At 28.6% G+C, this 23,547-nt stretch overlaps 1 protein-coding gene across 5 annotated transcripts; it reads right to left on the bottom strand.

Annotated features, from left to right (window-relative positions):
- Positions 1–904: 904 nt before the first annotated feature.
- LOC119689690 (dentin sialophosphoprotein) lies at positions 905–22,667 on the bottom strand. 5 transcript variants are annotated; one of them, XM_038104576.1, is made up of 10 exons: positions 22,112–22,667; positions 11,137–11,270; positions 8,263–8,432; positions 8,057–8,201; positions 7,809–7,996; positions 7,645–7,749; positions 4,788–4,953; positions 4,612–4,721; positions 4,142–4,472; positions 905–4,072 (listed from the first exon to the last, which is right to left on the bottom strand). In XM_038104576.1, the coding sequence occupies exons 2-10, from the start codon at positions 11,231–11,233 to the stop codon at positions 1,131–1,133; spliced, it is 4,254 nt and encodes a 1,417-aa protein (XP_037960504.1). In that variant the 5' UTR covers positions 11,234–11,270; positions 22,112–22,667; the 3' UTR covers positions 905–1,130. The 5 variants fall into 5 exon arrangements, with proteins under 5 accessions (XP_037960504.1, XP_037960499.1, XP_037960502.1 ...); XM_038104571.1 differs by having other exon boundaries at positions 905–4,472; XM_038104574.1 differs by lacking the exon at positions 22,112–22,667 and adding an exon at positions 21,568–21,775 and having other exon boundaries at positions 905–4,472.
- Between the last annotated feature and the right edge of the window lie 880 nt (positions 22,668–23,547).

Raw genomic sequence — 23,547 nt, 5'->3', positions numbered from 1 at the left:
ATGGCAATGAACATTATTTTTAGTTTTCATATCCGAAAAGTGACATTTACGCTTTTACATATATTGACAGTAGCTAATGTTTTATATTGAATGGGTTTTACACATATATCTTTCATCTGAGCCAAACTCATGATCTTTCATCAAAAAAAAAAAGAAAAAAATCACTTACTTTATATGATTGTCTCATACATGAATACCCCATATAGTTTTATAAAGATATCACATTTAATAGATACCAATTTATCACAATAATTAAGCTAAATTTTGAAATTTCTTATCGGTGTTACACATTTTAGTGCACGACACATCAATAATGGTTTGCTTGTTATAATTAAATATATATTTAATTAAAACATTTCAATATAATGGATATTTCATATATCATAAAATCAACATATAAATCAAAATTTCAATATGTATAAAAAAATGTATGTTTTAATATAATATGAACTTAAAACTTGCTACTTTATTGTACTATAGCTGCAAATTTGAATGATATATCACGGACGGACAGACAAAATTTTCATTTTCAAAAATACCAAATTTCGGAATATATTTATGTATATTAAAATAAAATAAAGTAGCCTTCACATAATTTTAAGTTAACTTTCCATTAAGAGTTTATGCATATAAGCACATGTAAAAAAAATAATTATTCAAAACATAAAGTTCGTTGTTTAAAATCTATAAACATGTAATCATTCAACAACAATAGGATAAATATGAGTGTAACCTTTTCTCTAATTGTCCTTCCACAAATATCTGACCTGCATCTATATGCATGGCTCAAGTAGCTGACTACCTACACGTATTGTTTAAATTGAGTAGTTTTTCGTTATATGTATGTATTCAAATTAATTTAAATATTAAATTCGTTAACCTTTCACTAATGAAAAAAATAATAAAAAAAAAAAACTAAAAATAGAAATCCTTCAAATGATTGAAACATAAAATTATAACAAAAATTACCAATAAATGTATCGTTACAGTAGTAAGTCATTCGCTCTTGACTGCTGCCCAATAGCAATTCACTGACACTTATCTATATAAACGCTCATATTCGTTAAAAAAAAGATTTTGTAATTAGAGTGCGTTTCGGAATTAAAGATTAACGTTACTTTTCAAAGCGTTCACACGTTGTCAAATTTTTTATTCGTATTTAAACTATTTTGCGCAGATTTACTGGATACTGCTTGCGATGTCGATGTCGATGCCGGTAAGAAATTTACACTCGTACTGTCCTCCATCTCCAACTTCAGGGACCCTGCGGTCTGCACGTTGCAAGTGCAATCTTTAACATCAACATTATCATCAACATCATTAGCACATATATTTCTATTATCGCTGCTATTATCAACGCAGCTTATTGGAAAGTTTATTGGAGCTTCTGTTTTTTCTTGTATTTTCTCTGCACTGCGGGATGCTGCATACCGTTCTAAATCAATTGCAAACGGATTACAACTGCAAGTGCTACTGCTACTATTTGTACAGCACTCACTAGTGCAAAAGCTACTGCCGCTACTATTGTTACATGCCAAGGCACATGTGAAATTGCAGTTTTGTAAAACAGAACTAACATCACTACTACATACAGTTTCGTGATCATTTTCAAAAAAGTCACCATCTAATCTAGAACGACTATCTTGTTTCTTAACATTTTTTATAGTATCCTCTGGATGAGTTTCGATTTTCTCAACATGCAGTGTATTCTCTGCATCTTCAAGATGTTCGTTGTTTTTTTTGAGTATCAATAAATTAAGCACAGTACCACCGACAATATGATTATTACTTAAATTGTCAGATTTTAGTGAATGGACAGGATTTGTAGTATGATTAATGGAAAGTTTTTCAATATCATTGCAGATTTTAGAATAAACAAAGTGTATGTTATGTGTTTCATATGGTTCCTCTTTACTAAATGTTTTTGGGGATGTACAAAAAATACTTGAAGCGGTTGTAGCTGCACTATTATAACCATTTTCTGTTGCCTCGATAGTACCCGGTGTGTACAATGTATTAGGTTTGTTGGATGTGTTAGGTGTGTCGAGGGTGTTGGAAGTGTTGGCCGATGTTTCGAATATATTGGACACGTGGTTTGTGTCGAATGTATCAAATATATTGGACACATGGTTTGTTTCGGATGTATCGATTATATTAGACACGTGGTTTGTGTCGGATGTGTCGATTATATTGGACACGTGGTTTGTGTCAGATGTATCAAGTACATTACGTACACTATGTACATTAGGTACATGGGGTATATTGAGTGTGCTGAGAGTGTCTGATACTACGGATGTATTTGTCGTATGTGTCATATTAGATTTTAAAATGTTCTGATTTTGTGGATTTTGGCGTTGTTCTTTATCATCTTCTAATACAATATTAGATATATTTTGAAGTTCTGTTTTTGTTTCTGCCACTTTAAAGCCAATTGCATGAGTCTCTGCTGGTCTGGCTACAACAACTACTTTACGACGACTAGCACTGCCACTATAACCGTTCATTGATTGTAGTGCCATTTTATCACCAAGCAATTCATTTTGCATATGTTGTCTTATAGCTGGAGTATTACTTAAAGAAGCACTGCGTGCACAACTACTGCTATAACTACCACCAGCCATAACTATGTCCACCAAAGATCGTGGACTTTTACATGGCGAGTTATTAGAGCTCAATTGATTATCACATATCGAAGAATAATAATCGTCACAAATATCACCACCTATTGACAAACTAGCATTCGAAGCTGTTACTGAAGTTGACGGTGAAGATAATTTTATATTGGAATTAAGTGTAGCATCCTTGGCATCATTGGTGTCAACTGTTTCCACCGTTTCTAACGAACAGGTAGTAGATGGATAACACAGTTTCACAGAAAAAGAACTAGGTGGAGTAGTTACTGACGTTTTATGTGAACGACTATTAACACTGCATGTACTATTTCGTCGCATCGCTGTTGTTTGTTGTACAAAATTTTCACAAAAATCAGTGGGATCGCTACGAAAATAACTTTGAAACCATTGAAATTTTTGAGAAAGTTTCTGCTTATTGTTTTTCAGCTTGATTTTAAGTTTTTGCCTCGAAGTCGTACCTAAACCACTACTACCTGTACAATTAAAATTGTTTGCTCCATCTACTGTTTGTAAAGCTAATATGCTTCCTTTGTTGCCAGCACTGGAATGTGCTGATTTAGAATTTCGCCTAAAGAGCGGTTTTTTGTGCTGTGTCGTGTTTGATGTGTTTTTAGGTGCCATTAATAAGTCCATAAATTTATGTCTACTGGTCGGAGCAGCGGATAGTACGAGCGCTTGTTTCTGCTTATCACTTGTATGAACTGAATTGCTTTTGGGCAGGTCATTATTTTCGATTTTAGCGATGTAACATTTTTCAATAAATGTATTTGTGGAACTTTGTGGAACAACTGAAGAAGCTGCATCTGTTCCATTTAAATTTAAAATAAGGTTGTTTTTTATATTGTCATAATTATCATCATCATCATCATCATCATTAACATCATTATCACCACCAATTTTATTTTTACAATAACTACTACTATTTCTATTAAAATTTGAAAAACAACTCTTATGTAAATTGGAAGCGGGTATAGAAGATAAGTGAGTAGCAGGGGGGGAAGGTAATTGTGAAGATAAAAATAATACATTGTGCGCAATTGGTTTAACGGAGGACTCACCGGATTCCCAGTCCTCCTCATTATCAGCTGTGGCAGAAGATGAAGAATGGCTGCTAATGCTGCTACTTTTGCTGCTGGTATTGCTATTACTGTTATTTTTGCTGTCACTTCCATGACAGCTACTTTGATGATTTAGACGCGGCGTTTCAGAACCTATAATTTGGGCATTTAAATTTTTGTTGCTATTAGTGTCTCTGCCCGCGGACGGTTGATACTGCTGCTGATGCTGATGCTGATTTTGATGACGTTGATTATTTGTAAAGGCATATGCTGAATGCTTTGAATTGGGTGTTGAAGTTGCTGTCACAGTGTTTAAAACAGTTTGTGATTGCTGCTGTTGTGGCACATTATTTCCAACTGAGTTATGATGTTTTTGTATATCTACACCAATATTATTGAAATGCGCATATGAGGGTGGGGAAGACTGTGGTAATGGAGGTGCTATAATACCTGAGTAAGAGGCACGCTCTCCACAATTATTGCTGCAAGCAGAAGCATATATCGCATGATTAGGTGCTGAACTGCGCAGCGATCTGTTGTACGTTTCAAATGAGCCACTTTCAGCGCCTGCTCCTCCAATTAAGCTGCTTACAGATGCTGTTGAAGAGGATTTGTAATCACATATATAATTTAGATCGCTGCCGCTACTGCTATTTTGAGGCAGGGAATATGTGTTTTGGGGCAGACCAGCACTTTGTGACGTCCTGTGATTATTTAATCTGTGACTCACACTTGACTGATTTCTCGCAGTTGAATCGTCAGCATAAAATACAAGTTGCACCTATTTTGTATAAATAGAAACCATTGAAAACATCAATCAGAATAACACTGTGGGATCTAACACAAGCTTTTGATTTTTATTTTGCAAATAAAATAATGCAGTCAATACATTTTTTTCTGATTCAATTTTTAATAATTACCTTGAAATCTTCTGAAAAATGTTTATGTTCTTTATCTTTATGTGCATCATCTATTTCACACTTGTTTAGTGTGTACACAAGTTTGGCATCATCTCCGTCGCCTTCAATTTCTTCAAGATATCGAATTGTTATACATAATAAATACAAGCAAATAAATAAAATTAGTTCAGACTTACTCGCTGCATCATACACAAAAAACGTGTTAAACCACAAATGAAAGATTTTCTTTTTTGAAATCTTTTGAGTCAACTCCACTTTAATATCACCAGCTACACATAATGTTGGGTTTTTTATGTCCAATGTAAATGACTTCCGAAAATCAATTGTTAAGTTTTGCAATGCCTGAAATTTGACACAAGTATTAATGAGGGAATAATATGAGGGAATTAATATAATTAATTAATTTAATCTTTTATAATAATTTGCTTTAATCTTTTAGAAAACCCACATTTTTTTAAAAATATTTTCTATTTTTGTTAATATTATAATGTTAAGATTAAGGTCTAGGCAGAAAAGATAAAAAAAAACTTTGAAATAATAAAATTAAGTGATCTCTCTAGACAAACAATTAAAAAAAATTTTAACAGCATACGTTATAATGGTCACAAAATATTCAAAACAACCTTTAACGCATATAGCGTCTATCTGAACGAAAAACAATGATCACCAATTAAGTTAGGAAGAATACACTTAAAGGTCGAATATATCTAAAATATTTTTATATTACTAGATGTTTTATTTAAATATTATATTAATATTGCTCTTTCTACATTGCATAAATAATTCACAAAAAATAATAACCACGAAAATCTTTAAATTCCGATCAGATTATTACAGTGATAGTAAACTAATTACAAACAAGAACAAAATATCGCTTACAACACTGCTATTAAACTGAAACTTACAGGTTCCTCAACGTATATATGGACATAGCCAGATGCTAAACACAATTTCAAATTGTTTTTCCGTCAAAAAACGAATAGAAAGCAACGAAGTTTTTAGCAAACTATGTTATCTAAATTTTTACGAATGCATTCAAAATAAACTATGAATGCATTCAAACCTTTCGCAGATATGTTAACTCCTAAAGGCTACCTAACTCAGACTACTACGGGTTTCAGGTGATTAAAAGGTATCTCGATTAAAATGGTATGTCGGTGTAAAAAGATATAATACAAATTCCACATGATATTAAAGATAAATGCAGTATATTAATTAATCAGGTACCAATCAATGTTCTTTAATCCACCACAATAAAATCAGTGCTAGATAGCAAGTGCAGAGTGGAAACTGATAGACTAAACGGTCTTGCTAATATTACAGTTATTTGAGTTCTTATATATAGAAATATTGAACAAAATGTTAAAGCAGACGGCTTGATCTACATTGCTACTTCTCTAGATGTATTCATAGAGGTTTGTTCTGTGTTCCTCTAAAAATGGTTTACAAGAGGTCTTACCCATATTTTCTTCAGCAAACTAATAATAAGTAAAAATTACGTTATTTGCAACTTCTTAGCCCGCCTGACATTTGCATAACAGAACTAGATCCTGGAAACTCATTAATAGCGATCTCTTGAATAATACAAGGCCTATTGAAGTACATTCTGATGACTAATGTATAAGAACAAAGACAAAGAAACTGCATATTCCTTTCAACATTCAAGTTGTGAAAATAAAGGATAGAAAAATATAATTAAGCATTTCCTCTACAACTGTCGTTTTTTTCTTTCAGAAGAAACAGATTTTAGGAAACTAATTTTGATTTTGCATCATGTTTCTATTATTTGGAAGACGATAAAAATAATTGTACCACCGAAACCAAGAACGAGCACTGCATAAAGTACCCGTATTGTTGAAACCCGTGTTGTAGAGCAACGTCTGATCGTCTGAGAAGACGAACGATTCTGGACCACAGACGCTTTGACCTATTTTTACGAATGTTTTACTTAACAGAAACAAAATATTTTATCTTAGAAAAACAAAATGAAATTATACTAACCCCTTCAAATCTACTGATTTATTGTTGGGACCTATTAGTTTATGACTCTGCCCCCACGAAATGGCAAAGTTTTTTTTCCAAATATTCCCGTCCATCCACCTCATTTTTTATCCTATCTAATACTTTCTTACCATCCTATTTTTATTATTTTCTTGAAGTTTTATTATCCTTTAATATACTTACTTTCTAGATTTTTATGTTTTTTCGACAATTTTCAGTATTAATAGTTATGTGATGCATTTAATTTAGTTAACTTATACACACTTGTAAAAAGCAGTATCTTAAAAGTATCAGCAATAGTTCAATCAGCACACCTATTGCAGTTGCCTAAAAACTTTTGTTGGTTCTTGCACGTAAACTACATTTAGTTGCTGAATGTAATTGTTATCTGTGTAAGGCATAACTTTTAAGTTGACAGGTTTTCATGTTTTCGAGGTCTATCAGACACTAAAATGGCATTAAGGACCGACTTCAGTCTGTAGCAATTCCAGTTAGACACCTATCCCACTGGCTTAATTCGGTATGGATGCTTAAAATGTTTAATTTTTGACATTTTGACATCGACGACAAATGTCGCGAAAATTAAGCAAGAAAATCATATAGCGTCGTGGGAAGTTTTTCGAAAAAGCTGGTATTACGCAAACCAAAATATGATTCTAATGTTACTCAATTTGTATATCTCGCACAAAACAACTAGCCTATTTGTCAGCTGTTAGCAAATAATTTTATTTTTTAATAATATTAAGCATTTATGCTAAAATACACCTACTGATGAACGTCCCAAAACCAAAAAATTTTTAAACCATAATTTTTTCAAATTTGGTAGAAATCAATTTATGTTTAAAGGTTAATCTTTCCGGAATCTATAAGTTGATAATTAAAAATTTCAAATTTACTTCAATCAGCAATTAATTTTTAAAAAAAAAAAAATATCTCCACAATTAATTATTTAATTTTAATTTTCTTTTTTTATTTAACATATTATCACTAGCGCTTTCAAAAAGAAAATCCATATTTATATAAAATTTTTACCTGTACTTTACCAGCAGTTCCCGTATCTTGCAGTTCTGAAATTGAGCAATTCACCGTACCTTGGCTTAGCAAAACATGAGCTTCCGTAAATCGAATCTCGCAGAACTAAAAACAACGAAATTTTTTATTGAAAGTGTTTATTGTTTGTATATAAAAATAAGTACTTGTAGAGTTCGCCTCTCATAAGGTAAACCGGACCGAATCAACTTCGAAAAATACTGAACATATCGCCTCTGAGAAGGAATCGTTACGCCTTTACCATCTTTTGTGCGCTTTTCATCATAACACGCCAATGCATCCTCGGCCGAACATTTTTGTCCACTGTATAGTAAATAGCAACAAATCATTGTACCTTCAAAAGAAAGAAAGTATTAAAGTTTACACATAATTTCTTAATAATATATCTGTATACCTGTTCTTCCTTTTCCTGCTTTACAATGTACAGCTGCTACATTAAGATTATCTGCTTTAAGCCAAGAGTCCACATCATCACAAAAGTTTTGAATTTGTTCTATTGATGGTGGGTTATGGTCCTCAAATGGGTAAACTGCAACTCTCTATAAATAATTTAAGGTTTTGATGTTTCATACTATTTTTTTAAAATTCATATCTACATACTCTGTGAAACTTATTTATATCGTAGCTACGTTCAAGGCAAAGATTATAAATTTTGTAATGGTCGTAATGATTTTCCTCTAAAAATTTATACACATCCTCCAAACGGTTTCTGTATATGCTCTCGATGTTATCGGCTGGATAACCCATGGCGATGATATTGTCACAAATGTCTGCCAAAATAAATTGATTATTTATATAATTAATATTATATCTACAATTTTATGTATAAAAATAAAATGTTTAATATAAGCAAATATAAGTATTTCAAAACAATATTAAAAAACGCTATTCCTATGCGACAAGTAATGTGTAAGCACCTGGAAGAACGTGGATAATAGTTTTAATCCTGACAGAGATCGCATTTTTTATTGCTGTCTGCAACCACAAACAAACACTTCTACCACAATTACAGTTCTATATAAAAAATATTATGTTTTCAAAAGCATAAAATTAAAATTTGGATCGGTCTTTTTTTTATTCAAAGCAACTACTTCTTCACAGAAAATCAGACGGTAAACGCAGAACATCATATCGAATTAACATAACGAGTTCGATAATGCACCTTCGTATTTACCTGATTTAGTTTTGGACGACTTCTGATTATTCCCCAGACTGAAATGGACGATAAAAAGAAATCGTTTTAATATCATTCCAATTCTCTAAAATTGGACGACTTCTGATTGGATTGGAATGATATTAAAACGATTTCTTTTTATCGTCCATTTCAGTCTGGGGAATAATCAGAAGTATGTCGCTTTAACCGACATACTTAATCCATTATTGGCAGATGAATTAAAAATAAGCTTGCGAAGAAAGCAATAATCATTTTGAATAAATAAGAATATAGAAACAACGGTCCATATTTTTGTTTGATGCTAATCTCGTTGAAACTTGGTATATATCCAACGGAAGTATCATCAATTATTTTGTAATAAAGTGAAACTTATTGCAGTGCAACTCTTTGTAGATATAAAAGTTTTCAGGTTGGACACTATTTTGTGTTACATTCTGTCATGGACACATAAAAAATAATTGTCAATATAATCTGAACATGCAGACTAAAAACTAATTAAAAAATTCGAATATTTCCTACGACCACTGATGATAACTACTTAGCAATACTAGATACAGTATTGTATGGTGGGCAAAACTTCAATAAATTAACTAAAATGTTTGTTATTGTCTTTTGATTTATATTCAAACCCTTCTACTTTTAAATAGTTTCTTTTCGTCATAAGAAGCGTCACTTTCGACAAAAAAAAATTAACATTAAATAACCAGAGTATGTTTCGCTTTTATCACAGAGATACTATTTTCTTAGTTATTCTATTCTTAAAGAAGAGATAATCCTACTGTTAGTAATGTAAGATTTAAGTCATCATTTGATAATGTTAAATTATAGGTATCTTGAAATGAAATTAATTAATAAAATACGAAAATATTAATTAATTTCGCTACAAAGCTCGATTTCTGTTGTATGTGATTTTACTAAAGATATACCATTATCTGATTAACAAAAAATTGAATCTTGCGAAATTACTCTTTATTGTAAAAATATCACAATTTATAGTCACAATTTCGTCATTGATCTCTGATAGGCTGTGATATTGATTTTCCTAGACTACAGTCTATTAAAACAGTCATTAGTAATAAAATGGTATTTATTTAGTTCGTTAGTTCGATCGCGTTTTTTACACGTTGTAGTTTTTTTATCTTTAGAAAAGTAACAAAAAAAAATAAATTCAGAATAACGAAGCAGTATTCGTGGAGTATATAGTATGTACAGTATTATGTGCACTATTTGGTACCCTAAAAAAATTAACATATCACGTCAAAAATATCAACAGGTTCAAAGTTCTGTGCCTAGCCCTGGCAGTCCGTAAAGTAATTACAGGCTCTATAATTACAGGCTCTACAGCTAAACTCAACTAATCAAATACAATAATATTGCTACACTTTTTCACTATGTGAACTTTTCTATTCAAAAAATAGTTTTCTCGTTTGACTCTTTACCAAGTCAAAATCCAGGAACGTTTCTACTTCGATGAAAAAATGATCGTACGATAATTGAAAAAAGATAATGTGATGAATAGAGATAGACGGATAAATATGTGTCAAGTAATTAGTTAGCATGTTTTCCGAGATCTTGATCAAATAGATATTCAAACATCATTTTTGCTTCTTCTAAAACTGACGATAAAGTAAACTCATAATAAAAAAAAAAAGAAAATCTCTTCTTAATGCCGACTTTCACAAAGGAACAACTTAAATCAACAGCTAGTGACTTCCAGGGAAATGATAGTGAAAAATCTATTAGGCAAAATGTAGCAATGCATTTGAAGGAAATATTGTACCAGTATGAAATGGTGATACCTCTCTCTGATATTCAATTTCACTGATATTTCGTCTGTTATATATAGTTGTTTTATTTAAAAAAAGGGCACAAACGACAGAGTGCGAAACTCTACTTATTGCCATCATTTCGTAATTTTTATTTCATATTCTAAATTTCAGATATAATACATTTTCATGTGATAATTAAATTTTACTATGTGATAATTAGTTGTAAAGGACATTGTACGTTATGAAAACAAAAAAAAAATTTACAAAATTAGTTTTATTTCTACTACCTATAAATAAAATACATTTTATTTGTTGTATTAATAAATAAATTATGCCAACATATATTACTTTTCATTTATTATTGGGGCGAAGTATATTTGGACACTGATTTCTCGATTAAGTTACAATATAAATTGATAAGATAAAAAAGATTTAGACTCGTAGGGATTACAAGGGCAAATATGTTTTTTATAAATTAAAGAAACTTTATCTCCATTGAAAATAAATACGTTGTATGTATAAATTACTTACAAGCCAAATCTAAATTGTATCCTCCTTTAGTAAAGCGTCTACGCTTCTTGCTGACAACATTTCTTACAAAGTTCATCACGGAAAGAGTATTTGCCATTTCAAAACCTTGTAAATCTCAATGCTTCATAGAGCCTCTGTAAGGAAAAAAAATTATTAAAATTAATTTACTGTGAGATCAAAAGATAAATAAATAAATTTTTAATTGCATAATATAATTTTATTTCTAATTTATATAAATCTAAAATTAATAAGGTATTACTGTTAGTTTTAGAATTCATTTTGGGAAAAATATGGTCAATGTTTTCGATCAATAGTTATTAACAAGCATTTTATTTAAATCTAAATAAAAATTGGAAAAGAACTCGATTCGGCATATCACAGCATCTTTAAATTTGGGGCTAATAAATTACAAGAAAATTTCAACTAAAATATATCAATAAGTTTAATAAAACAAAACAAATTTTTAAACATAAAAATCGATGCCAGAGTAGAAAAATCAATAAAAAATAAAAGAGAACCAAATACGTCCACAACAAAAATTCATTTTTAAACCTGGAAAACAAACCAGGTATTTATGTTGATCTCTTACAATCCTTACTTTACTTTAAGCGATCTTATACAGAGACGTTTCATTTATAAATGTACGAATATCGGTACATCTCCTTCCATTGACAGGATTTCTTTGATTTATTAATATAAAAAGCATAGTGTTTCGAGTTGATCTATCTTATCAAAAAATTTCATATCTTTATCTTTGACAAGTCAATTTGTAGGGATCCATACATATCTTCATTTTTGGCCTTTACCTAATCTGTTTAACTGTTAATTTTGTATTCTTTAAATTTCATTGAAAGTAGATTTGGCATAAGTCCAGTACTCATACAAAAAATAGTTTTCGAAAAGTACTTTTTTTGGTGAACATCAGAGATGGTTTTTCGTTATTCCTGGCAGTAGAATAATTTACACTTAACAATTTCTGATATTTGGTGACAAAAAAAATTATCCGAGTCATATTTGACGTCTTCAATTGAGATAAAAGTTTTATAAATACTCGCATAAGTGATAATCCGAAAATGCTAGATATGTGTGTGTTTATATATATTAATAAATCCTATTCAAATTCTAAAAGCTTTTGGCGAGTGACCACACGTGTATGCAGTTTGACATTATCTTGGTTTTTGTTGCTGTAACCCGCCGAGATATTATCTCGGTAGAACATTATGCCTTTATTGACCAATTTTAGTTTATCATGTTTAAGTAAATGTTTAAGTACACTTTAGAATTGATTATATATCATATGATTATATATATAGGTTTATATTTTTTGTTCCATGATCCCTTGTGTTGAATATTGTTCTAGATAACCGAATTGTCATCAGTCGTCCACACTGATGATTGTTCTTAAATATTTATTATTTTCATGACATTATCAAAATTTTTATGTAACATTTTTTATAACATATCAAAGCCATATAGCGAGTTTTGAAATTATAGCAAACCGTTTCATATAGTCAGAAACGGTCAAATTTGGTAAATTTCACATGTCAGTGATGTAATGATTTGGTTTAAATCGATAGTGTGGATCAAAATCAAAAAACCTTTGCAATAACAAACTTTGTTATATCACCTGTCAAGATATATAAACAAAATGTGTAGTGAAATTGTGAATATTGGATACGAAAATGTGTATTTAAGTCCTTTGTTTCCGACCAACACAATAAAAAAGTGTAAAGAACGCTAAGTCTCATTCCGCAAAAAGCTGTCCTAATTTTAGTATGTGGCTTTTACGTCAAATGTTCGCCTAGTATTACGCCAGTTATTTTTAATTATCGCCCCTGTTGTTGATGTGGGTATAAAATTTTGGCGGCTTTTTCATATGTTAAAAGTTTGGTTTGTCTCGATTAGGTTCTATTTTCCATTTTCGAAACCATTTTGTTATCTAATCTATATATTCCTAAAAAATATTAAGAATGTTATTGGTGTTCTGCCTAAATATAGATGACATCTACTTACAACAAAAATGTTTTCCGATCTATTTTTGGTCTTTTTGAGCCTTGGAAAGCGTTTACTCATATGTTTCTGATTGTTTATAGATGATTTTTGATTCCAATACGAAATTTTTTGTTTTTGTAAGAAGCTGCCAATTATCTTCACTAAATGTGGAAGAATATGCTGAACCATCATTTTGACAATCAGTCAATTGAGCCATACTGTATATTTATACTGTATTTTTTTGCTCACTTTAGAAGTTTATTGCATCTTAATATAAATACATTAATTCTCCTATCGATATTTATAAGATCCCATTTTGTATTTAAATTTGCAAATGATACTAATGTAAGGATATTCAAAATAACAGCTGTAGAGGCTATAAATAATTTATGTTATTTATGCACAGTTTTAATTTTAATTTTTTATTAGCCAATATATTGAACAAATTTATTTATTCATATTCTGCAATTCAAAATATTTTGTTTATATTGTATATAACAACAAATTGAGGATGCATAAAAATTAGCACAGCAGTTAAAAATTTATGTGAACAATTGAGAACAAATTAAAAGAAAAAGTAGAGTAGAGAGTAAATGGAAATAATATTAAAAAAATTTAACACGGAAATAGCAATTTCACAGTCACATCATGACCACAAACTAATGCTTAAAAAAATTAATTTCACTTATCTACAGCAAACATCAATCATAAACCATATGGTTCTTTCCTTGGTAGAACACCACCGATGGTCATCAACACTGAATCCACTTAAGTGACTTTGGGACTCCCTTACGTGCTGTGTAATAATTCCGATTAAATTATATAATATTCTTAGAATGGCCAACATTTTTTCAGATATATTGTCTTTATCTTGTCTATATGTGTTTGTCTATACATAGCGAATTTCTCTAATTAATTTAGATAAATAAAATCTTATTGAGATTGAGATTTCTTTCTCATTAACCGAATTTAAAAATATATCGTAGTTATTGACATACGATAGAGAATACATCATTTAAAAATAAATATTAGAACTATACGACTGAAGCGTTGCAAGCATAAATTTAACCCGAGGTACCATATTTTTTAAAGTTTCCAGAGCAACATATATAATAACATAATATATAAACATAATATATAATACATGACAAGCAAAAATATATCACAAAAAACAAAACATAAAAAAACTAAAATGTAAAAAACATTAATCCAGTTGGTGATAACGTATGGGAGACATGGATGTTAACTGAAGCTGAAGCGAATAAAATAGAAAACGCAGTAAAAAACAGCGTTTAAGATTGCTTGGCCATGTTATAAGAATGCCAGAAACAAGAGAACAACACAAGATGTTCGAGAAAGATATCAAAAGCAACAGAAGAATAGGAAGGCCAAAAAAACGATGGAAAGGCAGTATTCAGAATGATCTAGAGGAGATAAATATAAGGAACTGGAAAGAAAAGGCAAAGAACAGAGCAGAATAGAAGTTTGTTCTAAGACAGGCCTACGTCTCAAATGAACTGTCGCGCCAAAGATGATGATAATATAGAATTAACTCATCTTAGCGACCATTTTGAGGTCTTCTAGACCAGGGCTGTCCAAAGTGCATCCCGCGGCTAATGTCTGTGCGGCCCGCGACATGTTTTTAATCTACTACAATTATGCAAATTTTCTTTTGGTGTGCTGGTAAAACTACATTATTTTATTTTTATAGTATATCAAATATATGAATTAAAATTTTTTCTAATTAAATTTAAACAAAATTTAAAATTACAACCGTATTTTTATTTTTGTCGAAAACAAATATAAACGTTTAATTTTGTTTCAGCGGCCCTTCCATCTGCACAGTGATTGGTATTGGCCCTCGATCGCATCTGGTCTGGACTGTCCTGTTCTAAAGTATTGACTCGCGACCGAGGCACGATTTTCAACTTTTCTTCACTTCTTGCTATGACACTGCTATATGCGTAATATGTATAACATAGATAATTTAAGATTATTATAAAGTAAGAAAAATTAACTGTAAAGTTAAAATTTACTATAAGAAAAAGTTATTAAATGAAGTTACTTTAACTAATTAATTAAGGTGGTGAATATTTCGACTTAAACGAACAAATATTCTGCTGATTTCTTTAGAATTGGGTAAAGTCGTTATATTAAATAAAGTTTTAAATAAATCAACAAAATAACACAATCAAACTTGTAAATAGTTAATACATAATGAAGATAAATACACATACATATATTTAAAGCAATTATCAAGATAATTTCTTTATTTTAAGAGTTAACGAGTCTACACACCAGTGGTAATTGTCTTTCCAAATGATCAAGTGAAACTCACCACTACCACCGATTGATTCCAATAACGGTCAGATCTACACTCGGAGCCAATCGTCAAGATCGATAACTAAGTGTCGTTCAACACTCCCAAAAGGAACAACACAAGCAATTACCTGCGAGCTACAAGAACCACAACTTCCAATGGTGTGTCAAATAGCACGTAGTTTAGTTAAGTAGATTATAACGTAGGCTACAACAAATACAGCGCTACGAAGCACCGTTTGTCGAATTCGAAGTTGAAGAGAGTATAATTTATTCTTAAACTTTAAAATAAAAAATGTTATACATATATAATCCTGTTCGGATAACAAATAGGACCTTTTAAATCATTTCTAACTTTATAATGGCCAATATACAAGCTGCGTTTTAAAGTACACAGAACTTTTTAAGGTCAACAACTTCCCGTATTTATCTAATTTAATTCTGTGCGAGTCATAGCTTTTCGGAAAAAATGCACACACATATTTTTTAATAAAAAGAAAACGTTTATAGAGATTAAAATCATCCAAAACATTCGAACAGACATTTTATACATTTCGGTCGGTCAAAAATCTATTTCCACATGCTATTCCACGACTATTCAAATGTCGGCATGAAGTCAGAAGAGGACAATTTTGATAGAAAAAAAATCTGGAAAAATGCATTGCCGACTAAATGAAAGAAAACGTTTGTGGACGTAAAAGTCATTCAAAACACTTGTACAGACATTCTCTACATCTCGGACATAGATCTAAAATACCTAAACGACATTCCTTAAAGCCGTTCAAATCACTGTATTTAGTCAAAAGGGAAAGGGGGAGAATTTTTTGAATAAAAAATCGAATTTCGCGAAAACAAAACTATCGAATAAAAAACTGTTGTTCTTAGTTATAAAAACAAGTCATGTTTACTTTGGAACGCACCTAGTATGTATATTACAGAATTATTTTAAAGATATATCATATTGATTAAAGAATAATTGAAACATTACGAGGAATTTACAATGTAAAAATGTGAAAGAATTGAAAAATTTTAAATTGAACTACATGTAAACAATTTCAGCGTAATTGAAAAGTATTTAAAACACTTTTAAGTCCGTTTCAGTGGAATGCAAGGCACTATTTTTTCTTTTATTTCCTTACATAGTTTAACCAACTTTGGTTTTACATATCTACCACCTGTGCTTAAATCTCCAGAAAGCCAATTTGTTGTGCAAACAGGGTGGTTGGCTGCGTTGGTGGAATCGTTGGTGACGTGAAGTAATGAAATTTCATTTGCAGACATACCGGAACCATACAACAGCATTGGGATGAGCTATTGGAGGTAGCATTTCATAAAGTTTTTAAAAAAGTTTTGATTGAAAATTCATTTGGGATTGAAGCAAGTAATTTTTTCTTTTAAATATTTCGAATATAAAAATAAAATTTGGTTTAGCAGAAACTAATTAAATGTAAAGTAAAATGACGACACTTTATAGGTGTAAACAAACTTAATCGGCGTTATTGATAATTTATGAGCACATGAATTGATTAACTTTAGGAACAATTTAGTATGATATTTAGCAATTTAGTGGCAAATTTTGATATACGCCAATTTGGATTTCAGGATTTTCGTTAAATGTATGCATGTATTTTATTTCATACATAATAAGTGTTGTAGTAAAAATATAATATATGGGTCTTCCTTGTGATTTTTTTGAAATATTTTTTTACCATGAAGCTCGAATACAAGAAATCGATTTAATTCGGATGGCAATTTGAAACGTTGACAAAGCAGAAAAATGCAAAAATTAATATATATATATATATACATATATATACATATAAAAATGAATATATATATTTATAAATATAAATACGTACATATGCATTAAGGCATATATATATATATATATATATATATGTGTATGTTTATACAACACTTATTTGTATTTATTGGAATAGATATGTACGTCCGAGTAGAGTAACTCTTTTAACACTTTTTTTTTTGTTAATAACACTAAACCACTTCATATATAGTTAAAAGTACACATTTCATTGAATCGATGTAAAGGGGTTTGAATTTACAGATACTTCATTATATTAAAACAAGTGATTTTTAATTTATCTTTCTCACTAAACACTAAACACTAAAAACATCAAGGTGTCGGCACGGTTGCTCGTGCTTATAAATTGTTCATATTCAACACACCCCCACTGTTCATCCACCTTCTTTTATCCACATTACCCACAACTCCTACAAATAATCAACCAATACCGAGTACCATGTGTGTACACACAAATAAGTTGTTCAGTGGTCAGCTTTTTTTAGAGTCACTTTAGCAAATTTCACTTGAATGTTTGATTACTCCACTAGCAATGGAGATATATGTATAACAGATACCACAGATACCAGATAGATAGCTATAACTTCAATGTTCATTTATTCACATTTTATAAAATTTTTATAAAATTGTTTTTGCATCCCAGAGTGGCTGCGTATTACATACCCTCCCTCCATATTCTCTTTATTTCTATTAACATCAAATTGTTCGTGACGAAAATTAACACATTTTTTCTGATGCTGATCAATTTGTGTGTGCGTTTGCATTCGCGTTCGCCAAAGCAAATTTATCGTACGTTCCACAGCAGAGAAGTTCACCAACAAAATGTAAATTCTTAGCATTAGCTGCTGCTACTACTGTTGGTGTTGGTGCAAAAATTCATTGATATATATTGTAACTGGAGGATAGCGAAAAATTTAATGTAATTAAAAGCATGAATGTTTCCTGCAAAATAATTCCCGAACACTACGAAATTTACACACTATACAGCTATGGTACTGGGGTAGATGAAATGAAATAAATTTACGAAAGTTACTCGTCGATTTTTCTCACTCGTTTTGCACGTTTCTTTATTTTTTACTTTTATTTTCATATTCGCTTCATTCTTCTTTCATGTTATATCTTTTATTCTTAATATTCATCAACAGAGTTGCATTTCTAGTTTTATAAAATACAAAAGTATACCAAAGATACATTTTGTATGCATCAACTAAATTCAACGTTTATGCCTTATAATTATTGTACCTCTCTTGTGCAATTATAATACAGTTATAAAACAATTAAATAAAAAACAATAAAAAAATTAAAAACGATAAAAAAATATAAAAACAACGACGAAATAAAAGAACAATAAAAATATATAAAAAGAATAAAAAAATATATAAAAACAATAAAACAAATATAAAAATAATAAAAAATATTAAAAAAAAATAAAAAAAATATAAAAACAACAAAGAAATACAAAAACAATAAATATATATAAAAAGAATAAAAAAAATATATAAACGATAAAAAAATATATAAAAACAATAAAACAAATATAAAAAAATGAAAAATATACAAAGAAATAAAAACAATAAAAAAAATATAAAAATAATAAAAAAAATGTAAAAATGATAAAGAAAATATAAAAACGATAAAAAAAATATGAACACAATAAAAACAATAAACAAACTACAAAAACAACAAAATATAAAATCAATAATAGAAAAGATTAAAGAATAGAAAAACAACCAACAAAGTATTATAAAAATAATAAGATATAGAAAAACAAAAAATAAAACAATAAGTAAAATAAAAACAATCTAAAATAAAAAAATTAAAAATAAAATAAAAAATAACAACTGAAACAAAAAATCAAAAATAAAAAAAACCATAAACAAAACAAAATCAAAATAAAAACTATCAAAAATAAAAGCTAAAACAAAAAATCAAAAAAAAAAATTTATAAATAAATAAAAAATAAAATAAAATCAATAAAAAAAATCAAAAATAACAGAAAAACCAAAAATAAAAAAAAAAATAAAACAAAACAAAAACAAAAAAATCAGACACAAAAAAGCAATGATATAAATATAAAAATAAACGATAAATAAAGAACATACAAATATTATTTCATATAAAATATAAACAAAGCCAATAAAGAATACAAAATCTGTAATATATAGCAACAAAAAATATATAAAAAATATATAAAAAATATATAAAAAATATATAAAAAATATGTAAAAAATATATAAAAAATATAAAATACGTATAAAAAACTAATAGAAAACAAAAACAAACAAATGTTTCAATAAAAAATAAAAGTTTACAATGAAAATGAGAAAAAATTAAAAAAATAAAAGAAAATCAATATCAGTTATAAGTTATATATATATATATTATTAACAAATTATTACATTAAATAATTATAGATATAAAATATACATAAATGTATGCAAAAACTATAAAAAAAAAAACAAAATAATAAAAACACATAAAATAATAAAAAAAACATAATATAAAATACACAAAACAAAAAATATTATAAAAAATAGAATAATAAATAGAAAATAAAAACCAATTAAAAATAAAAGACCGATTTAATATCAAATAATTTTAATTCAATTAAATTATGAAACTAATTATCAAATTATTAATGATATATATTATATATATGAAATTTATTCAAAAATTAAAGAAAGATGTGTTGCATTTTTATATTATATATATGTATATATACGTATTATGATATATATATATATATTATTATATATTATATTTTTATTTCTATTATCTTAAAAATTTGTGTTTTTGGTTTGAAAATCACTTTTCATGATCATTCCTCGCCGTGTTTTCTGTTAGTTCTTGCAAAACTTGGATGCAAAATTGCCCTATTGGAAAACAATTAATAATTACCCAATTGAAGGCAATTAAAATACAATTGGTATATTCATCTGTTATTATCTGGTATAATAAAATTATTATTATTGATTATCGAAAGTCACAAAATTGTTAAATCCGATAATGAAAATGTATTGCAACATATTGAAAGTCTTCTTAAATGGAATATTATGATGTGTCAAGTTGCATCTATACACATGAGCATTACTTTAAAACCATATTAGATTGATATGTAACTTTAACTTAAATTAACTTTAACTGTAACTTTAAAATAAATTACAATAAAGTGAAAGACTTAAAAACATGTTTTTTGTTGAATTTTATTATTCTGCAGCTTTTTCTAATATACCATACATCACTACAGCTGTACACATTGATCAAACAAACAAAAATAGATATAGTATTAACTAGTACATCATATTTTACATCGATTAAACAAAGTGGGATATATACTTTCAGGATATGTACCCAGTCGTTTCAGGACCCGTTACTTGCTATTCCTGTTATTTATGTAAAAATTTGCAACTTTAAAAGGTGATATCTTCACAAGTAAGTTATATATTTTTATTAATAAAATACATTTATCAATAAAAATAAATAAATATATAAATATATAAATAAAGAATTTAGATACATATATGTAAATAAAAAAAATACATATATAAATAAATACTTTATATAAATCAAATAACAATTAATTTTCTGAAAATTTTATGAAAGCATTTCTTTATAGGCGCACATTATATATGATTACCAATAAGAAAGTAACAATTAAACGACATTATCAGTTAATCTATAATAGCAATTGCTTAACACCATATAAAATATATTTAAAATAGCGTAAATTTTTTAGAATGCTAGGATTACAGGATTATATAACAAAGCAGTCTATATTCATATAAGAGGTTAATATGCATTATTAGAATCTAATTAAAAATTTAATATAATTTAAATTAAAGCGACAATTAACACTTTAATATTATATCTTTTAATTTTTTCAAATGTTATGAAACTCATACATTTTCAAGCAAGTTATTAGTCTGAATGCAACCGTCCAACACTTTTTCGTTTCTTTGTTTTGTCTCTAACAACATGCGATGTCGAAAAGAAAAAAAGAAAATGCGGCGAAAAATAGTGAATGAGAGCGAGTTATTACAGATATTTTTGCCAGCTGCTTTGGGAGAAGAGTAAACAGATTGCCAACTACTGTTAAATTTATAGTAGTGTAAGCTCATTTAAATGATTTAGATTTGTTTACATATGGAGGAATACTTCACATATAGATACATAATTTACCTACATCAGCTAGCAAAATAATTAAATTTAAATTTTATTTAAGGTTTTTAATGATTTACATATATTTTTTTCTCTTTGACGCAATTTTCATTATATGTATAAAAGTAATATATAGATACCTATTGAATCACTTCACGAAACATGTAGAATATGGAATACGTTGTATACTTCTCTGATTTAACTTTTTATTCAATAATTTATGCAAATGACACTTTTTTTCAACTTTGCAGTGAATTTTAATGTATTTAATAGAGCATCTCACATAACCATAGCTTACTTCAATCAAACAGCTTAAATGTGATAACCACTTCACTTAGCAAATCATATTTTCGTACTTATATATAATTAATAATGCAAATAGATTTTGTTAAGTTAAAAATTAAATTATTCCGCACATTATAGATTATAATTGTAGTTTTGTCAGCATTTTAAATTTTTATAGTAATTTATTTCTACATGGAGCTGGTAACCCTTTACTTATAATATAAATCAAATTCCTCTAAACTTTTCATTTACAATTGTTAGAGTTTTTGTTTAAGCCAAAAAAAAAAAACGATATTAAGAAAATTAACACTTCACATAAATCATTTTATTAATGAAGCTTTATACATTGTTATAAATTTATGTCAATTTTATTGTTTTAAATTTTTCTTCAGCACTTACACATATTTAAGATGCGAAGCAATCACACAAACAATTCCCAATCCCGCCGCAGATTATTACATAGGTGGAGCACAGAGCAATGTTTCTCATGCTTTTTACTCCTTCCAAGTCTTAGACTTCTTACCCTCCTCTAACACTACACAAATTTTATTGTTGGTAACATCTCTTAAAAATACTTTTCTTAGAGAGGCAAAATATGATGGGACGTAAAATGCAATATTTTTACGGTTTACATATAAAGCACTTTTTGTATTTCAATTCTATAACGAGCACTTTAATTCATCATTATTTCCGTGTTGCGCTATTTATAATTGGTTCGATTTCGGAAACAGTAACCCGTGTTTTACCATTTTAATGCACTCATCTGCGGACTAAACTTCCTTATTCCACTACAAAACAACGACAACTACCGACGACATCAAGCGTTATTTGCACATATCACTGAAATGGATAGATAGCCCAATTTCCACACGAAAACATATGTTAATATTTCGCTATTCTTCGTTCATGCAACACAGAACGCACAAATTGTAGTTGGCTTTTGTGTGCTTTAATCATAAAGAAATGCAAAATACAATATTAAAATTTATATATCATTAATGATTTACAAATTACTTTTTAATAAATAATTTAAAAGTATAACATTCATCTCAATTTTTATTTTTTATTATATATTTTATTATATTAAATAATGATCAAACTCATAAAAATCAAACTTTGATGACCAAATTATAATAGATGACAGGTATGATTAAAATGAGTATTGAAAATTCTCAAGGGTCGGCACAAAAATATATGGTTCTCAATCAACTGCTTTGATTCATTTTTTAGACATTCTCCATGTACAAAATTTTTCAGTGCTTAAAACAGAAGCTAACAAATAAAAATGTAGGATGTAATTACTATCTTTTATTATATTTATCATACCAACGGAATATCTTAGAAATATGTATTGTTTTTTATATTTTTCAAAATCCCAACATTGGATTTTTATCGATATCGAATTTTAAAAGAATCTAATAACTGCAAATCAGTAAATGGGAGAAATTAATAGAACGCCATTATTAATTAAAAAATATATATTAAAAACTTATTACTCTCAAACGCAATAATATTGATACTTTATTCTATATCATATTAATAATAAACACTTTAATCTCATAAACTTATTTAATATCTTGTTTCTACTGCAAGAGGACTTCTTCCTACTACTAGACATGATTTTGTTTCATTTATTAATCAAGTTAGTTAACTAAATAAAAAAAACTCCAATAAGCTTATTCACGAAAACTAACAAATGCTTCTTAAACTGCTTACATTTCAGCAGTGTTAAACAGTTGATTACGAACCCTATAATGCCAGTTACTAAAACCATTAAATGCCTCTTCAACTGATTATATGTAAGCAGCGTCTAACAGTTTACTGTATGCGAAAAT

Source organism: Teleopsis dalmanni, chromosome X (assembly GCF_002237135.1).
Source record: "Teleopsis dalmanni isolate 2A chromosome X, ASM223713v2, whole genome shotgun sequence".
Taxonomy (NCBI): Eukaryota; Metazoa; Arthropoda; class Insecta; order Diptera; family Diopsidae; genus Teleopsis; species Teleopsis dalmanni.
Note: the sequence above shows the minus strand (reverse complement) of the source record. Positions and strands in the feature narration are given on the sequence as shown.

Bases quoted from the DNA above. Each gene is read 5' to 3' on its own strand.
- LOC119689690 (XM_038104571.1), bottom strand. From the start codon at position 11,233: ATGGCAAATACTCTTTCCGTGATGAACTTTGTAAGAAATGTTGTCAGC. The intron at 8,202-8,262 runs GTATGTAGATAT...AATTATTTATAG, and splicing joins ATATAAATAAGTTTCACAGA to AGAGTTGCAGTTTACCCATT. The intron at 7,997-8,056 runs GTATACAGATAT...TTTCTTTTGAAG, and splicing joins AGCAGGAAAAGGAAGAACAG to GTACAATGATTTGTTGCTAT.